At 41.6% G+C, this 18,512-nt stretch overlaps 1 protein-coding gene across 1 annotated transcript in view; it reads right to left on the bottom strand.

The window, feature by feature from the left end:
* The window catches only part of LOC133621502 (thyrotropin-releasing hormone-degrading ectoenzyme-like), a 240,456-nt gene that overhangs the window by 161,242 nt on the left and 60,702 nt on the right, over positions 1-18,512 (bottom strand). The window contains exon 4 of the mRNA XM_061983554.1: positions 14,142-14,268. Within this exon, the coding sequence (XP_061839538.1) occupies positions 14,142-14,268 (127 nt within the window). The remainder of the gene's footprint in view (positions 1-14,141; positions 14,269-18,512) is intronic.

Below are 18,512 nucleotides of genomic sequence, written 5' to 3'. Positions count from 1 at the left end.
TTAGATCCACTATGGACTGGACTCTCACACTATTATGTTAGATCCACTATGGACTGGACTCTCACACTATTATGTTGGATCCACTATGGACTGGACTCTCACAATATTATGTTAGATCCACTATGGATTAGACTCTCACTATTATGTTAGATCCACTATGGACTGGACTCTCACTATTATGTTAGATCCACTATGGACTGGACTCTCACTATTATGTTAGATCCACTATGGACTGGACTCTCACACTATTATGTTAGATCCACTATGGACTGGACTCTCACTATTATGTTAGATCCACTATGGACTGGACTCTCACAATATTATGTTAGATCCACTATGGACTGGACTCTCACAATATTATGTTAGATCCACTATGGACTGGACTCTCACTATTATGTTAGATCCACTATGGACTGGACTCTCACAATATTATGTTAGATCCACTATGGACTGGACTCTCACTATTATGTTAGATCCACTATGGACTGGACTCTCACTATTATGTTAGATCCACTATGGACTGGACTCTCACTATTATGTTAGATCCACTATGGACTGGACTCTAACTATTATGTTAGATCCACTATGGACTGGACTCTAACTATTATGTTAGATCCACTATGGACTGGACTCTTACTATTATGTTAGATCCACTATGGACTGGACTCTAACTATTATGTTAGATCCACTATGGACTGGACTCTCATTATTTTGTTAGATCCACTATGGACTGGACTGTAACTATTATGTTAGATCCACTATGGACTGGACTCTAACTATTATGTTAGATCCACTATGGACTGGACTCTCATTATTTTGTTAGATCCACTATGGACTGGACTCTAACTATTATGTTAGATCCACTATGGACTGGACTCTCATTATTTTGTTAGATCCACTATGGACTGGACTGTAACTATTATGTTAGATCCACTATGGACTGGACTCTCACTATTATGTTAGATCCACTATGGACTGGACTCTCACTATTATGTTAGATCCACTATGGACTGGACTCTCACTATTATGTTAGATCCACTATGGACTGGACTCTCACAATATTATGCAAGATCCACTATGGACTGGACTCACTATTATGTTAGATCCACTAAAGACTGGACTGTAACTATTATGTTAGATCCACTATGGACTGGACTCTCACTATTATGTTAGATCCACTATGGACTGGACTCTCACTATTATGTTAGATCCACTATGGACTGGACTCTCACAATATTATGCAAGATCCACTATGGACTGGACTCACTATTATGTTAGATCCACTATGGACTGGACTCTGACAATATTATGTTAGATCCACTATGGACTGGACTCTCACACTATTATGTTAGATCCACTATGGACTGGACTCTCACACTATTATGTTGGATCCACTATGGACTGGACTCTCACAATATTATGTTAGATCCACTATGGATTAGACTCTCACTATTATGTTAGATCCACTATGGACTGGACTCTCACTATTATGTTAGATCCACTATGGACTGGACTCTCACTATTATGTTAGATCCACTATGGACTGGACTCTCACACTATTATGTTAGATCCACTATGGACTGGACTCTCACTATTATGTTAGATCCACTATGGACTGGACTCTCACAATATTATGTTAGATCCACTATGGACTGGACTCTCACAATATTATGTTAGATCCACTATGGACTGGACTCTCACTATTATGTTAGATCCACTATGGACTGGACTCTCACAATATTATGTTAGATCCACTATGGACTGGACTCTCACTATTATGTTAGATCCACTATGGACTGGACTCTCACTATTATGTTAGATCCACTATGGACTGGACTCTCACTATTATGTTAGATCCACTATGGACTGGACTCTAACTATTATGTTAGATCCACTATGGACTGGACTCTCATTATTTTGTTAGATCCACTATGGACTGGACTGTAACTATTATGTTAGATCCACTATGGACTGGACTCTAACTATTATGTTAGATCCACTATGGACTGGACTCTCATTATTTTGTTAGATCCACTATGGACTGGACTCTAACTATTATGTTAGATCCACTATGGACTGGACTCTCACTATTATGTTAGATCCACTATGGACTGGACTCTCACTATTATGTTAGATCCACTATGGACTGGACTCTCACTATTATGTTAGATCCACTATGGACTGGACTCTCACAATATTATGCAAGATCCACTATGGACTGGACTCACTATTATGTTAGATCCACTAAAGACTGGACTGTAACTATTATGTTAGATCCACTATGGACTGGACTCTCACTATTATGTTAGATCCACTATGGACTGGACTCTCACTATTATGTTAGATCCACTATGGACTGGACTCTCACAATATTATGCAAGATCCACTATGGACTGGACTCACTATTATGTTAGATCCACTATGGACTGGACTCTGACAATATTATGTTGGATCCACTATGGACTGGACTCTCACAATATTATGTTGGATCCACTATGGACTGGACTCACACTATTATGTTAGATCCACTATGGACTGGACTCTCACTATTATGCTAAATCCACTATGGACTGGACTCTAACTATTATGTTAGATCCACTATGGACTGGACTCTCACAAAATTATGTTAGATCCACTATGGACTGGACTCTCACTATTATGTTAGATCCACTATGGACTGGACTCTCACACTATTATGTTAGATCCACTATGGACTGGACTCTGACTATTATGTTAGATCCACTATGGACTGGACTCTCACAAAATTATGTTAGATCCACTATGGACTGGACTCTCACACTATTATGTTAGATCCACTATGGACTGGACTCTCACACTATTATGTTGGATCCACTATGGACTGGACTCTCACAATATTATGTTAGATCCACTATGGATTAGACTCTCACTATTATGTTAGATCCACTATGGACTGGACTCTCACTATTATGTTAGATCCACTATGGACTGGACTCTCACTATTATGTTAGATCCACTATGGACTGGACTCTCACACTATTATGTTAGATCCACTATGGACTGGACTCTCACTATTATGTTAGATCCACTATGGACTGGACTCTCACAATATTATGTTAGATCCACTATGGACTGGACTCTCACAATATTATGTTAGATCCACTATGGACTGGACTCTCACTATTATGTTAGATCCACTATGGACTGGACTCTCACAATATTATGTTAGATCCACTATGGACTGGACTCTCACTATTATGTTAGATCCACTATGGACTGGACTCTCACTATTATGTTAGATCCACTATGGACTGGACTCTCACTATTATGTTAGATCCACTATGGACTGGACTCTCACAATATTATGTTAGATCCACTATAGACTGGACTCTCACAATATTATGTTAGATCCACTATGGACTGGACTCTCACTATTATGTTAGATCCACTATGGACTGGACTCTCACAATATTATGTTAGATCCACTATGGACTGGACTCCCACTATTATGTTAGATCCACTATGGACTGGACTCTCACTATTATGTTAGATCCACTATGGACTGGACTCTCACACTATTATGTTAGATCCACTATGGACTGGACTCTCACACTATTATGTTAGATCCACTATGGACTGGACTCTAACTATTATGTTAGATCCACTATGGACTGGACTCTCACAAAATTATGTTGGATCCACTATGGACTGGACTCTCACTATTATGTTAGATCCACTATGGACTGGACTCTCACACTATTATGTTAGATCCACTATGGACTGGACTCTCACTATTATGTTAGATCCACTATGGACTGGACTCTCACAATATTATGCTAGATCCACTATGGACTGGACTCTCACTATTATGTTAGCTCCACTATGGACTGGACTCCCACAAAATTATGTTAGATCCACTATGGACTGGACTCTCACTATTATGTTAGATCCACTATGGACTGGACTCTCACTATTATGTTAGATCCACTATGGACTGGACTCTCACACTATTATGTTAGATCCACTATGGACTGTACTCTCACTATTATGTTAGATCCACTATGGACTGGACTCTCACACTATTATGTTAGATCCACTATGGACTGGACTCTCACTATTATGTTAGATCCACTATGGACTGGACTCTCACTATTATGTTAGATCCACTATGGACTGGACTCTCACAATATTATGCAAGATCCACTATGGACTGGACTCACTATTATGTTAGATCCACTATGGACTGGACTCTGACAATATTATGTTGGATCCACTATGGACTGGACTCTCACAATATTATGTTGGATCCACTATGGACTGGACTCACACTATTATGTTAGATCCACTATGGACTGGACTCTCACTATTATGCTATGTCCACTATGGACTGGACTCTAACTATTATGTTAGATCCACTATGGACTGGACTCTCACAAAATTATGTTAGATCCACTATGGACTGGACTCTCACTATTATGTTAGATCCACTATGGACTGGATTCTCACACTATTATGTTAGATCCACTATGGACTGGACTCTGACTATTATGTTAGATCCACTATGGACTGGACTCTCACAAAATTATGTTAGATCCACTATGGACTGGACTCTCACACTATTATGTTAGATCCACTATGGACTGGACTCTCACACTATTATGTTGGATCCACTATGGACTGGACTCTCACAATATTATGTTAGATCCACTATGGATTAGACTCTCACTATTATGTTAGATCCACTATGGACTGGACTCTCACTATTATGTTAGATCCACTATGGACTGGACTCTCACTATTATGTTAGATCCACTATGGACTGGACTCTCACACTATTATGTTAGATCCACTATGGACTGGACTCTCACTATTATGTTAGATCCACTATGGACTGGACTCTCACAATATTATGTTAGATCCACTATGGACTGGACTCTCACAATATTATGTTAGATCCACTATGGACTGGACTCTCACTATTATGTTAGATCCACTATGGACTGGACTCTCACAATATTATGTTAGATCCACTATGGACTGGACTCTCACTATTATGTTAGATCCACTATGGACTGGACTCTCACTATTATGTTAGATCCACTATGGACTGGACTCTCACTATTATGTTAGATCCACTATGGACTGGACTCTAACTATTATGTTAGATCCACTATGGACTGGACTCTCATTATTTTGTTAGATCCACTATGGACTGGACTGTAACTATTATGTTAGATCCACTATGGACTGGACTCTAACTATTATGTTAGATCCACTATGGACTGGACTCTCATTATTTTGTTAGATCCACTATGGACTGGACTCTAACTATTATGTTAGATCCACTATGGACTGGACTCTCATTATTTTGTTAGATCCACTATGGACTGGACTGTAACTATTATGTTAGATCCACTATGGACTGGACTCTCACTATTATGTTAGATCCACTATGGACTGGACTCTCACTATTATGTTAGATCCACTATGGACTGGACTCTCACAATATTATGCAAGATCCACTATGGACTGGACTCACTATTATGTTAGATCCACTAAAGACTGGACTGTAACTATTATGTTAGATCCACTATGGACTGGACTCTCACTATTATGTTAGATCCACTATGGACTGGACTCTCACTATTATGTTAGATCCACTATGGACTGGACTCTCACAATATTATGCAAGATCCACTATGGACTGGACTCACTATTATGTTAGATCCACTATGGACTGGACTCTGACAATATTATGTTGGATCCACTATGGACTGGACTCTCACAATATTATGTTGGATCCACTATGGACTGGACTCACACTATTATGTTAGATCCACTATGGACTGGACTCTCACTATTATGCTAAATCCACTATGGACTGGACTCTAACTATTATGTTAGATCCACTATGGACTGGACTCTCACAAAATTATGTTAGATCCACTATGGACTGGACTCTCACTATTATGTTAGATCCACTATGGACTGGACTCTCACACTATTATGTTAGATCCACTATGGACTGGACTCTGACTATTATGTTAGATCCACTATGGACTGGACTCTCACAAAATTATGTTAGATCCACTATGGACTGGACTCTCACACTATTATGTTAGATCCACTATGGACTGGACTCTCACACTATTATGTTGGATCCACTATGGACTGGACTCTCACAATATTATGTTAGATCCACTATGGATTAGACTCTCACTATTATGTTAGATCCACTATGGACTGGACTCTCACTATTATGTTAGATCCACTATGGACTGGACTCTCACTATTATGTTAGATCCACTATGGACTGGACTCTCACACTATTATGTTAGATCCACTATGGACTGGACTCTCACTATTATGTTAGATCCACTATGGACTGGACTCTCACAATATTATGTTAGATCCACTATGGACTGGACTCTCACAATATTATGTTAGATCCACTATGGACTGGACTCTCACTATTATGTTAGATCCACTATGGACTGGACTCTCACAATATTATGTTAGATCCACTATGGACTGGACTCTCACTATTATGTTAGATCCACTATGGACTGGACTCTCACTATTATGTTAGATCCACTATGGACTGGACTCTCACTATTATGTTAGATCCACTATGGACTGGACTCTCACAATATTATGTTAGATCCACTATAGACTGGACTCTCACAATATTATGTTAGATCCACTATGGACTGGACTCTCACTATTATGTTAGATCCACTATGGACTGGACTCTCACAATATTATGTTAGATCCACTATGGACTGGACTCCCACTATTATGTTAGATCCACTATGGACTGGACTCTCACTATTATGTTAGATCCACTATGGACTGGACTCTCACACTATTATGTTAGATCCACTATGGACTGGACTCTCACACTATTATGTTAGATCCACTATGGACTGGACTCTAACTATTATGTTAGATCCACTATGGACTGGACTCTCACAAAATTATGTTGGATCCACTATGGACTGGACTCTCACTATTATGTTAGATCCACTATGGACTGGACTCTCACACTATTATGTTAGATCCACTATGGACTGGACTCTCACTATTATGTTAGATCCACTATGGACTGGACTCTCACAATATTATGCTAGATCCACTATGGACTGGACTCTCACTATTATGTTAGCTCCACTATGGACTGGACTCCCACAAAATTATGTTAGATCCACTATGGACTGGACTCTCACTATTATGTTAGATCCACTATGGACTGGACTCTCACTATTATGTTAGATCCACTATGGACTGGACTCTCACACTATTATGTTAGATCCACTATGGACTGTACTCTCACTATTATGTTAGATCCACTATGGACTGGACTCTCACACTATTATGTTAGATCCACTATGGACTGGACTCTCACTATTATGTTAGATCCACTATGGACTGGACTCCCACTATTATGTTGGATCCACTATGGACTGGACTCTCACTATTATGTTAGATCCACTATGGACTGGACTCTCACACTATTATGTTAGATCCACTATGGACTGGACTCTCACTATTATGTTAGATCCACTATGGACTGGACTCTCACTATTATGTTAGATCCACTATGGACTGGACTCTCACAATATTATGCTAGATCCACTCGACGTCCATTGCACCGGTCGCCCAGGGGGGTCCCCACATCTGCGGTCCCCTCCAAGGTTTCTCATTGTCATCCCATTGGGTTGAGTTTTTCCTTGCCCTGATGTGGGATCTGAGCCGAGGATGTCGCTGTGGCTTGTGCAGCCCTTTGAGACACTCGTGATTTAGGGCTATATAAGTAAACATTGTGAGGGTTTGCTGGGAACGTCTGGCAGAGTCTCCTGTCAGAGAGAGTTTCAATTCCCACCTCCGGAACGACTTTGAACATGTCACGAGGGAGGTGCTGGACATTGAGTCCGAATGGACCATGTTCCGCGCCTCTATTGTCGAGGCGGCTGATTGGAGATGTGGCCGCAAGGTAGTTGGTGCTTGTCGTGGCGGTAATCCTAGAACCCGTTGGTGGACACCGGCGGTAAGGGATGCCGTCAAGCTGAAGAAGGAGTCCTATCGGGTTCTTTTGGCTCATAGGACTCCTGAGGCAGCGGACAGGTACCGACAGGCCAAACGGTCTGCGACTTCAGCGGTCGCAGAGGCAAAAACTCGGACATGGGAGGAGTTCGGGGAAGCCATGGAAAAAGACTTCCGGACGGCTTCGAAGCAATTCTGGACCACCATCCGCCGCCTCAGGAAGGGGAAGCAGTGCAGTGTCAACACCGTGTATGGTGAGGATGGTGCTCTGCTGACCTCGACTGCGGATGTTGTGGATCGGTGGAGAGAATACTTCGAAGACCTCCTCAATCCTACCAGCACGTCTTCCTATGAGGAAGCAGTGCCTGTGGAATCTGAGGTGGGCTCTCCTATTTCTGGGGCTGAGGTTGCCGAGGTAGTTAAAAAGCTCCTCGGTGGCAAGGCCCCGGGGGTGGATGAGATCCGCCCAGAGTTCCTTAAGGCTCTGGATGTTGTGGGGCTGTCTTGGTTGACAAGACTCTGCAACATCGCGTGGACATCGGGGGCGGTACCTCTGGATTGGCAGACCGGGGTGGTGGTTCCTCTCTTTAAGAAGGGGAACCGGAGGGTGTGTTCCAACTATCGTGGGATCACACTCCTCAGCCTTCCTGGTAAAGTCAATTCAGGTGTACTGGAGAGGAGGCTACGCTGGATAGTCGAACCTCGGATTCAGGAGGAACAGTGTGGTTTTCGTCCTGGTCGTGGAACTGTGGACCAGCTCTACACTCTCGGCAGGGTCCTTGAGGGTGCATGGGAGTTTGCCCAACCAGTCTACATGTGCTTTGTGGACTTGGAGAAGTCATTCGACCGTGTACCCCGGGAAGTCCTGTGGGGAGTGCTCAGAGAGTATGGGGTAACGGACTGTCTTATTGTGGCAGTTCGCTCCCTGTATGATCAGTGTCAGAGCTTGGTCCGCATTGCCGGCAGTAAGTCGGACACGTTTCCAGTGAGGGTTGGACTCCGCCAAGGCTGCCCTTTGTCACCGATTCTGTTCATAACCTTTATGGACAGAATTTCTAGGCGCAGTCAAGGCGTTGAGGGGATCTGGTTTGGTGGCTGCAGGATTAGGTCTCTGCTTTTTGCAGATGATGTGGTCCTGATGGCTTCCTCCGGCCAAGATCTTCAGCTCTCACTGGATCGGTTCGCAGCCGAGTGTGAAGCGACTGGGATGGGAATCAGCACCTCCAAGTCCGAGTCCATGGTTCTCACCCGGAAAAGGGTAGAGTGCCATCTCCGGGTTGGGGAGGAGATCTTGCCCCAAGTGGAGGAGTTCAAGTACCTCGGAGTCTTGTTCACGAGTGGGGGAAGAGTGGATCGTGAGATCGACAGGCGGATTGGTGCGGCGTCTTCAGTAATGCGGACACTGTATCGATCCGTTGTAGTGAAGAAGGAGCTGAGCCGGAAGGCAAAGCTCTCGATTTACCGGTCGATCTACGTTCCCATCCTCACCTATGGTCATGAGCTTTGGGTCATGACCGAAAGGACAAGATCACGGCTACAAGCGGCCGAAATGAGTTTCCTCCGCCGAGTGGCGGGGCTCTCCCTTAGAGATAGGGTGAGAAGCTCTGTCATCCGGGGGGAGCTCAAAGTAAAGCCGCTGCTCCTCCACATCGAGAGGAGCCAGATGAGGTGGTTCGGGCATCTGGTCAGGATGCCACCCGAACGCCTCCCTAGGAAGGTGTTTCGGGCACGTCCGACCGGTAGGAGGCCACGGGGAAGACCCAGGACACGCTGGGAAGACTATGTCTCCCGGCTGGCCTGGGAACGCCTCGGGATCCCCCGGGAGGAGCTGGACGAAGTGGCTGGGGAGAGGGAAGTCTGGGCTTCCCTGCTTAGGCTGCTGCCCCCGCGACCCGACCTTGGATAAGCGGAAGAAGATGGATGGATGGATGGAAGTAAACATTGATTGATTAGTTGATGACGTCGTCTTTCAATCAGGAACCCTTTGACACTTTGCCCACTTTGATCGACTTCCACAGCAGATGGGCAGTCGGGGAGATGTTGCCACGGTAACAGCAGGCGCGACGGAGGAGTCTTCGCCACTTCATGTCGGACACGCCGATGACGCAACGATCCACGAGGAGAACTTCTTGGCTTTGGAGTGTAACGGCCGTAAAAAGAAGCAGCATGCAGACAGCTGACTGGCCTGCAGCTCAGTGTGTGTGTGTGTGTGTGTGTGTGTGTGTGTGTGTGTGTGTGTTTTACTTAAATCCATCTGTTGTTGCGTGTCGGCCCGAGGCGGACAGACGAAAAGAGAAAAGTTGAGCTGTGAGAGCGCGGCGTGTAGGTGTGTGTGCGTGTGTGTGCGCGCGGGGGCCTCGGGCGCCGCTGTCTGCGGATCCCAGATGGAGCCAGAACCCCACAGAACACATCAGTCCACTCGGCGTGCTTTCACACACACTGAGTCCAATTGTGCGGGCGGGCGGGCGGGCGGATCACCTGAGCCTGCACGCGCCGCCGCGGGGTCACGCCTACGAGTTACCACGCCGACGTCCAAGCCCCGGCGCGTTATCATCGCCACTTCATCAGGTTGACACGTGTTTCGAGAAGCCTTTTTTTTTTTTTTTTTTTTTTGCTGACTCGTGAAGTTTGCGTTTCCGCCCGCGGTTCCCTCGGCGGTCCTCGGGGGAGTGAACCGAGCGGATTGACAACAGATGGCGCCCGGCGGCTCTGGGACCTCGCGCTCACATCAAGCGAGCGAAAAAAAAAAAAAGAGGAGGTGGGCCGAGGCCGAGGCCGCGTGGCCACATCAGCGCGCTCGCTCATGCGGACGCGGACGTGGGCCGACCGAGCGCGCGTGCACGGACGGGAGCATCAACACCTGCTAACATCTGCTGATGTCAACTCTAAGGAGGCAGAGGAAGACCGCCGCCGTATTAGCTCCGCCCACACAGGACCAAGACAGAGCATTCTGAGTGTATAAATATGCATACAATAAGTATGGACTTGCATACTTAAACTAAGAATTCTGAGTGCATAAGTATGCATACAATAAGTATGGACTTGCATACTTACATTATAGCATACTAAATGCATAAGTATGCCTACAGAAAGTATGGACTTGCATACTTACACTAGGCATTCTGAGTGCATAAGTATGTATACAGTAAGTATGGACTTGCATACTTACATTATAGCATACTAAGTGCATAAGTATGCCTACAGAAAGTATGGACTTCCATACTTACACTAGGCATTCTGAGTGCATAAGTATGCATACAATAAGTATGGACTTGCATACTTAAACTAAGAATTCTGAGTGAATAAGTATGCATACAATAAGTATGGACTTGCATACTTACATTATAGCATACTAAATGCATAAGTATGCCTACAGAAAGTATGGACTTGCATACTTACACTAAGCATTTTGAGTGCATAAGTATGTATACAATAAGTATGGACTTGCATACTTACATTATAGCATACTAAATGCATAAGTATGCCCACAGAAAGTATGGACTTGCTTACTTACATTATAGCATACTAAATGCATAAGTATGCCCACAGAAAGTATGGACTTGCATACTTACACTAAGAATTCTGAGTGCATAAGTATGCATACAATAAGTATGGACTTGCTTACTTACATTATAGCATACTAAATGCATAAGTATACCCACAGAAAGTATGGACTTGCATACTTACACTAAGCATTCTGAGTGCATAAGTATGCATACAATAAGTATGGACTTGCATACTTACATTATAGCATACTAAATGCATAAGTATGCCTACAGAAAGTATGGACTTGCATACTTACACTAAGCATTTTGAGTGCATAAGTATGTATACAATAAGTATGGACTTGCATACTTACATTATAGCATACTAAGTGCATAAGTATGCCTACAGAAAGTATGGACTTGCATACTTACATTATAGCATACTAAATGCATAAGTATGCCTACAGAAAGTATGGACTTGCTTACTTACATTATAGCATACTAAATGCATAAGTATGCCCACAGAAAGTATGGACTTGCATACTTACACTAAGAATTCTGAGTGCATAAGTATGCATACAATAAGTATGGACTTGCTTACTTACATTATAGCATACTAAATGCATAAGTATACCCACAGAAAGTATGGACTTGCATACTTACACTAAGCATTCTGAGTGCATAAGTATGCATACAATAAGTATGGACTTGCTTACTTACATTATAGCATACTAAATGCATAAGTATACCCACAGAAAGTATGGACTTGCATACTTACACTAAGCATTCTGAGTGCATAAGTATGCATACAGTAAGTATGGACTTGCATACTTAAACTAAGCATTCTGAGAGTTTAAGTATGCATACAGTAGGTATAGACTCGCATACTTAAACTGAGCATTCTGAGTGTATAAATATGAATACAATAAGTATGGACTTGCATACATACATTATAGCATACTAAATGCATAAGTATGGATACAGTAAGTATGGACTTGCATACTTAAACTGAGCATTCTGAGTGTATAAGTATGCATACAGTAAGTATGGACTTGCATACTTAAACTAAGGATTCTGAGTGCATAAGTATGCATACAATAAGTATGGACTTGCTTACTTACATTATAGCATACTAAATGCATAAGTATACCCACAGAAAGTATGGACTTGCATACTTACACTAAGCATTTTGAGTGCATAAGTATGTATACAATAAGTATGGACTTGCATACTTACATTATAGCATACTAAGTGCATAAGTATGCCTACAGAAAGTATGGACTTGCATACTTACACTAAGCATTTTGAGTGCATAAGTATGTATACAATAAGTATGGACTTGCATACTTACATTATAGCATACTAAGTGCATAAGTATGCCTACAGAAAGTATGGACTTGCATACTTACATTATAGCATACTAAATGCATAAGTATGCCTACAGAAAGTATGGACTTGCTTACTTACATTATAGCATGCTAAATGCATAAGTATGCCCACAGAAAGTATGGACTTGCATACTTACACTAAGCATTCTGAGTGCATAAGTATGCATACAATAAGTATGGACTTGCTTACTTACATTATAGCATACTAAATGCATAAGTATGCCCACAGAAAGTATGGACTTGCATACTTACACTAGGCATTCTGAGTGCATAAGTATGCATACAATAAGTATGGACTTGCTTACTTACATTATAGCATACTAAATGCATAAGTATACCCACAGAAAGTATGGACTTGCATACTTACACTAAGCATTCTGAGTGCATAAGTATGCATACAATAAGTATGGACTTGCTTACTTACATTATAGCATACTAAATGCATAAGTATGCCCACAGAAAGTATGGACTTGCATACTTACACTAGGCATTCTGAGTGCATAAGTATGCATACAATAAGTATGGACTTGCATACTTACAATATAGCATACTAAATGCATAAGTATGCCTACAGAAAGTATGGACTTGCATACTTACACCAAGCATTCTGAGTGCATAAGTATGTATACAGTAAGTATGTAATTGCATACTTACACTAAGCATTCTGAGTGCCTAAGTATGCACACAGTAAGTATGGACTTGCATACTTAAAATAAGCATTCTGAGAGTTTAAGTATGCATACAGTAGGTATAGACTCGCATACTTAAACTGAGCATTCTGAGTGTATAAGTATGAATACAATAAGTATGGACTTGCATACATACATTATAGCATACTAAATGCATAAGTATGGATACAGTAAGTATGGACTTGCATACTTAAACTGAGCATTCTGAGTGTATAAGTATGCATACAGAAAGTATGGACTTGCATACTTAAACTAAGAATTCTGAGTGCATAAGTATGCATACAATAAGTATGGACTTGCTTACTTACATTATAGCATACTAAATGCATAAGTATACCCACAGAAAGTATGGACTTGCATACTTACACTAAGCATTCTGAGTGCATAAGTATGCATACAATAAGTATGGACTTGCATATTTACATTATAGCATACTAAATGCATAAGTATGCCCACAGAAAGTATGGACTTGCATACTTACACTAAGCATTCTGAGTGCATAAGTATGTATACACAGGACCAAGACAGAGCACAGTGGCAAGGTCCGGGCTGCTTACCGAGCTTGGGCAGCGAGTACTGGACTTTGAAGTAGTCCTGGTAGAATCCCAGTAGCCTCTTGGTGATGTGCAGGGCGTAGTCCCCGGCCCCGCTGGCGATGGCGTCCGGCCGTGCGTACAAACGGATCTACAAAGGAGAGGACCGGAATAAACTTTATTTAGGATCAATGAAAACACGTCTTTAATGTTTACATGTCAATCAATCAATCAATCAATCAATCAATGTTTACTTATATTAACCCTGAATCACCAGTGTCTCAAAGGGCTGCACAAGCCACAACGACATCCTCAGTTCAGATCCCACATCAGGGCAAGGAAAAACTCAACCCAATGGGACAATGAGAAACCTTGGAGAGGACCCCCCCCCCCCCCCCCCCCTCCTAGGGCGACCGATGCAATGGACGTCGAGTGGATCTAGCATAATATTGTGAAAGTCCAGTCCATAGTGGATCTAACATACTAGTGAGAGTCAAGTCCATAGTGGATCTAACATAATAGTGAGAGTCCAGTCCATAGTGGATCTAACATACTAGTGAGAGTCCAGTCCATAGTGGATTTAGCATAATATTGTGAGAGTCCAGTCCATAGTGGATCTAACATAATAGTGAAAGTCCAGTCCATAGTGGATCTAACATACTAGTGAGAGTCCAGTCCATAGTGGATCTAACATAATAGTGATAGTCCAGTCCATAGTGGATCTAACATAATAGTGAGAGTCCAGTCCATAGTGGATCTAACATAATAGTGAGAGTCCAGTCCATAGTGGGGCCAGCAGGAGTCTTCCGCTTAACCAGGCTTCATGCAGAATGTGCGGCCCACACGTGCAACACATAAGCCAGGATCGATAATCCATACTTCCTGGTCATGTGACTGGCCTCATTGTTGACATGTGAAGAAGAGGACGACGGCCGTGTCTCAACTCGCGCACTCACGCACGCAACGCACAGTGCACTTGCGGACACACGCTCGGCGTTCAGATTGCATAATTATGGAGAAGTACGGACTCGCACACTTACACTCAGCATTCTGAGTGCGAGGGTATGCTTTTGTGTGGACTTGCAAGCTTGCATACTTACTTTTAGCATTCTGATTGAATAAGTGTGCATAAGTATGGACTTGCATACACACACAACACTGTGAGTGCATAATAAGTAGGAACAATTTCCCTTGTGGATCATTAAAGTTTGTCTAAGTATGCATACAGTAAGTACGGACTTGCATACTTACACTAAGCATTCTGAGTGCATAAGTGTGCATACAGTAAGAGTGGACTTGCATTTTTACACTAAGCATTCTGAGTGCGTAAGTATGCATACAGTAAGTATGGACTTTCATACTTACAGTAAAAATTCTGATTCCATAAGTATGCATACAGTAAGTACAGACTTGCATACTTAAACTGAGCATTCTGAGTGTATAAGTATGAATACAATAAGTATGGACTTGCATACTTACATTATAGCATACTAAATGCATAAGTATGCATACAGTAACTATGGACTTGCATACTTAAACTGAGCATTCTGAGTGTATAAGTATGCATACAGTAAGTATGGACTTGCATACTTAAATTAAGAATTCTGAATGCATAAGTATGCATACAATAAGTATGGACTTGCATACTTACATTATAGCATACTAAATGCATAAGTATGCCTACAGAAAGTATGGACTTGCATACTTACACTAAGCATTCTGAGTGCATAAGTATGTATACAATAAGTATGGACTTGCATACTTACATTATAGCATACTAAGTGCATAAGTATGCCTACAGAAAGTATGGACTTGCATACTTACACTAGGCATTCTGAGTGCATAAGTATGCATACAATAAGTATGGACTTGCATACTTACATTATAGCATACTAAGTGCATAAGTATGCCTACAGAAAGTATGGACTTGCATACTTACACTAGGCATTCTGAGTGCATAAGTATGCATACAATAAGTATGGACTGGCATACTTACAATATAGCATACTAAATGCATAAGTATGCCTACAGAAAGTATGGACTTGCATACTTACACTAATTATTCTGAGTGCATAAGTATGTATACAGTAAGTATGTAATTGCATTCTTACACTAAGCATTCTGAGTGCCTAAGTATGCACACAGTAAGTATGGACTTACATACTTAAACTAAGCATCCTGAGAGTTTAAGTATGCATACAGTAGGTATAGACTTGCATACTTAAACTGAGCATTCTGAGTGTATAAGTATGAATACAATAAGTATGGACTTGCATACTTACATTATAGCATACTAAATGCACAAGTATGGATACAGTAAGTATGGACTTGCATACTTAAACTGAGCATTCTGAGTGTATAAGTATGCATACAGTAAGTATGGACTTGCATACTTACACTAAGCATTCTGAGTGCATAAGTATGTATACAATAAGTATGGACTTGCATACTTACATTATAGCATACTAAGTGCATAAGTATGCCTACAGAAAGTATGGACTTGCATACTTACACTAGGCATTCTGAGTGCATAAGTATGCATACAATAAGTATGGACTTGCATACTTACAATATAGCATACTAAATGCATAAGTATGCCTACAGAAAGTATGGACTTGCATACTTACACCAAGCATTCTGAGTGCATAAGTATGTATACAATAAGTATGTAATTGCATACTTACACTAAGCATTCTGAGCTCCTAAGTATTCATACAGTAAGTATGGACTTGCATACTTAAACTAAGCATTCTGAGAGTTTAAGTATGCATACAGTAGGTATAGACTTGCATACTTAAACTGAGCATTCTGAGTGTATAAGTATGAATACAATAAGTATGGACTTGCATACTTACAATAAAGCATACTAAATGCATAAGTATGCATACAGTAAGTATGGACTTGCATACTTAAACTGAGCATTCTGAGTGTATAAGTATGCATACAGTAAGTATGGTATTGCATACTTAAGCTAAGCATTCGGAGTGCATAAGTATGCATACAATAAGTATGGACTTGCATACTTACATTATAGCATACTAAATGCATAAGTATGCCCACAGAAAGTATGGACTTGCATACTTACACTAAGCATTCTGAGTGCCTAAGTATGCATACAGTAAATATGGACTTGCATACTTAAACTAAGCATTCTGAGAGTTTAAGTATGCATACAGTAGGTATAGACTTGCATACTTGAACTGAGCATTCTGAGTGTATAAGTATGCCTACAATAAGTATGGACTTGCATACTTACATTATAGCATACTAAATGCATAAGTATGCATACAGTAAGTATGGACTTCCATACTTACACTAAGCCTTCTGAGTGCACTAGTATGCACACAGTAAGTATGGACTTGCATACTTACATTATATCATACTAAATGCATAAGTATGCCTACAGAAAGTATGGACTTGCATACTTACACTAAGCATTCTGAGTGCCTAAGTATGCATACAGTAAATATGGACTTGCATACTTAAACTAAGCATTCTGAGAGTTTAAGTATGCATACAGTAGGTATAGACTTGCATACTTGAACTGAGCATTCTGAGTGTATAAGTATGAATACAATAAGTATGGACTTGCATACTTACATTACAGCATACTAAATGCATAAGTATGCATACAGTAAGTATGGACTTGCATACTTAAACTGAGCATTCTGAGTGCATAAGTATGCATACAGTAAGTATGGACTTGCATACTTACACTAAGCCTTCTGAGTGCATAAGTATGCACACAGTAAGTATGGATTTGCATACTTGCATTATAGCATACTAAATGCATAGGTATGCATACATTAAGTATGGACTTTCATATTTATACTAAGCATTCTGAGCGCCTAAGTATGCATACATATGGACTTGCATACTTACACTTAGTATTCTGAGTGCATAAGTATGGAGAAGTATGGGCGTGCATTAGCAATCGTTGTGCATAAGTATGCAGAAGGCTAGACTTGCAATACTTATACGCAGCATTTGGAGTGCATAAGTGTGTACTTGCATACTTACACTCAGCATTGTGAGTGTATGTGTATGCGTAAGTATGGACTTGGTCCTGAGGATGATGTGAACATCATTGCCATCGAGGGAGTGAGCCTTCTCTATCCGCCAATCAACACACTGCACTGTGTCCAACTCCAGGAGTGTCTCCTCGAGACATATTTTCACAATAAAAGCCAAGAGGTCAAGCTGAAGCATCCTGTCATCCGCGCACGCTCGTCTTGTCGCCCTGGGCTGACGGCCGGGGTCACCGCGGCGCTTTAGCGACAGATAGAGGCGCCGCCTTGTCACCGGACGTCTCCACGGCGACCGCGGGTCACCAGCCATGAATGGTAATGAAATATCAATAAAACAGATGGCGTAGGGCAGGGGTGCAACCACTTC

Source organism: Nerophis lumbriciformis, linkage group LG25, assembly GCF_033978685.3.
Source record: "Nerophis lumbriciformis linkage group LG25, RoL_Nlum_v2.1, whole genome shotgun sequence".
In the NCBI taxonomy this organism is placed as follows: Eukaryota; Metazoa; Chordata; class Actinopteri; order Syngnathiformes; family Syngnathidae; genus Nerophis; species Nerophis lumbriciformis.
The sequence above is the reverse complement of the archived record's forward strand: the minus strand, read 5'-3'. Positions and strand labels throughout refer to the sequence as shown.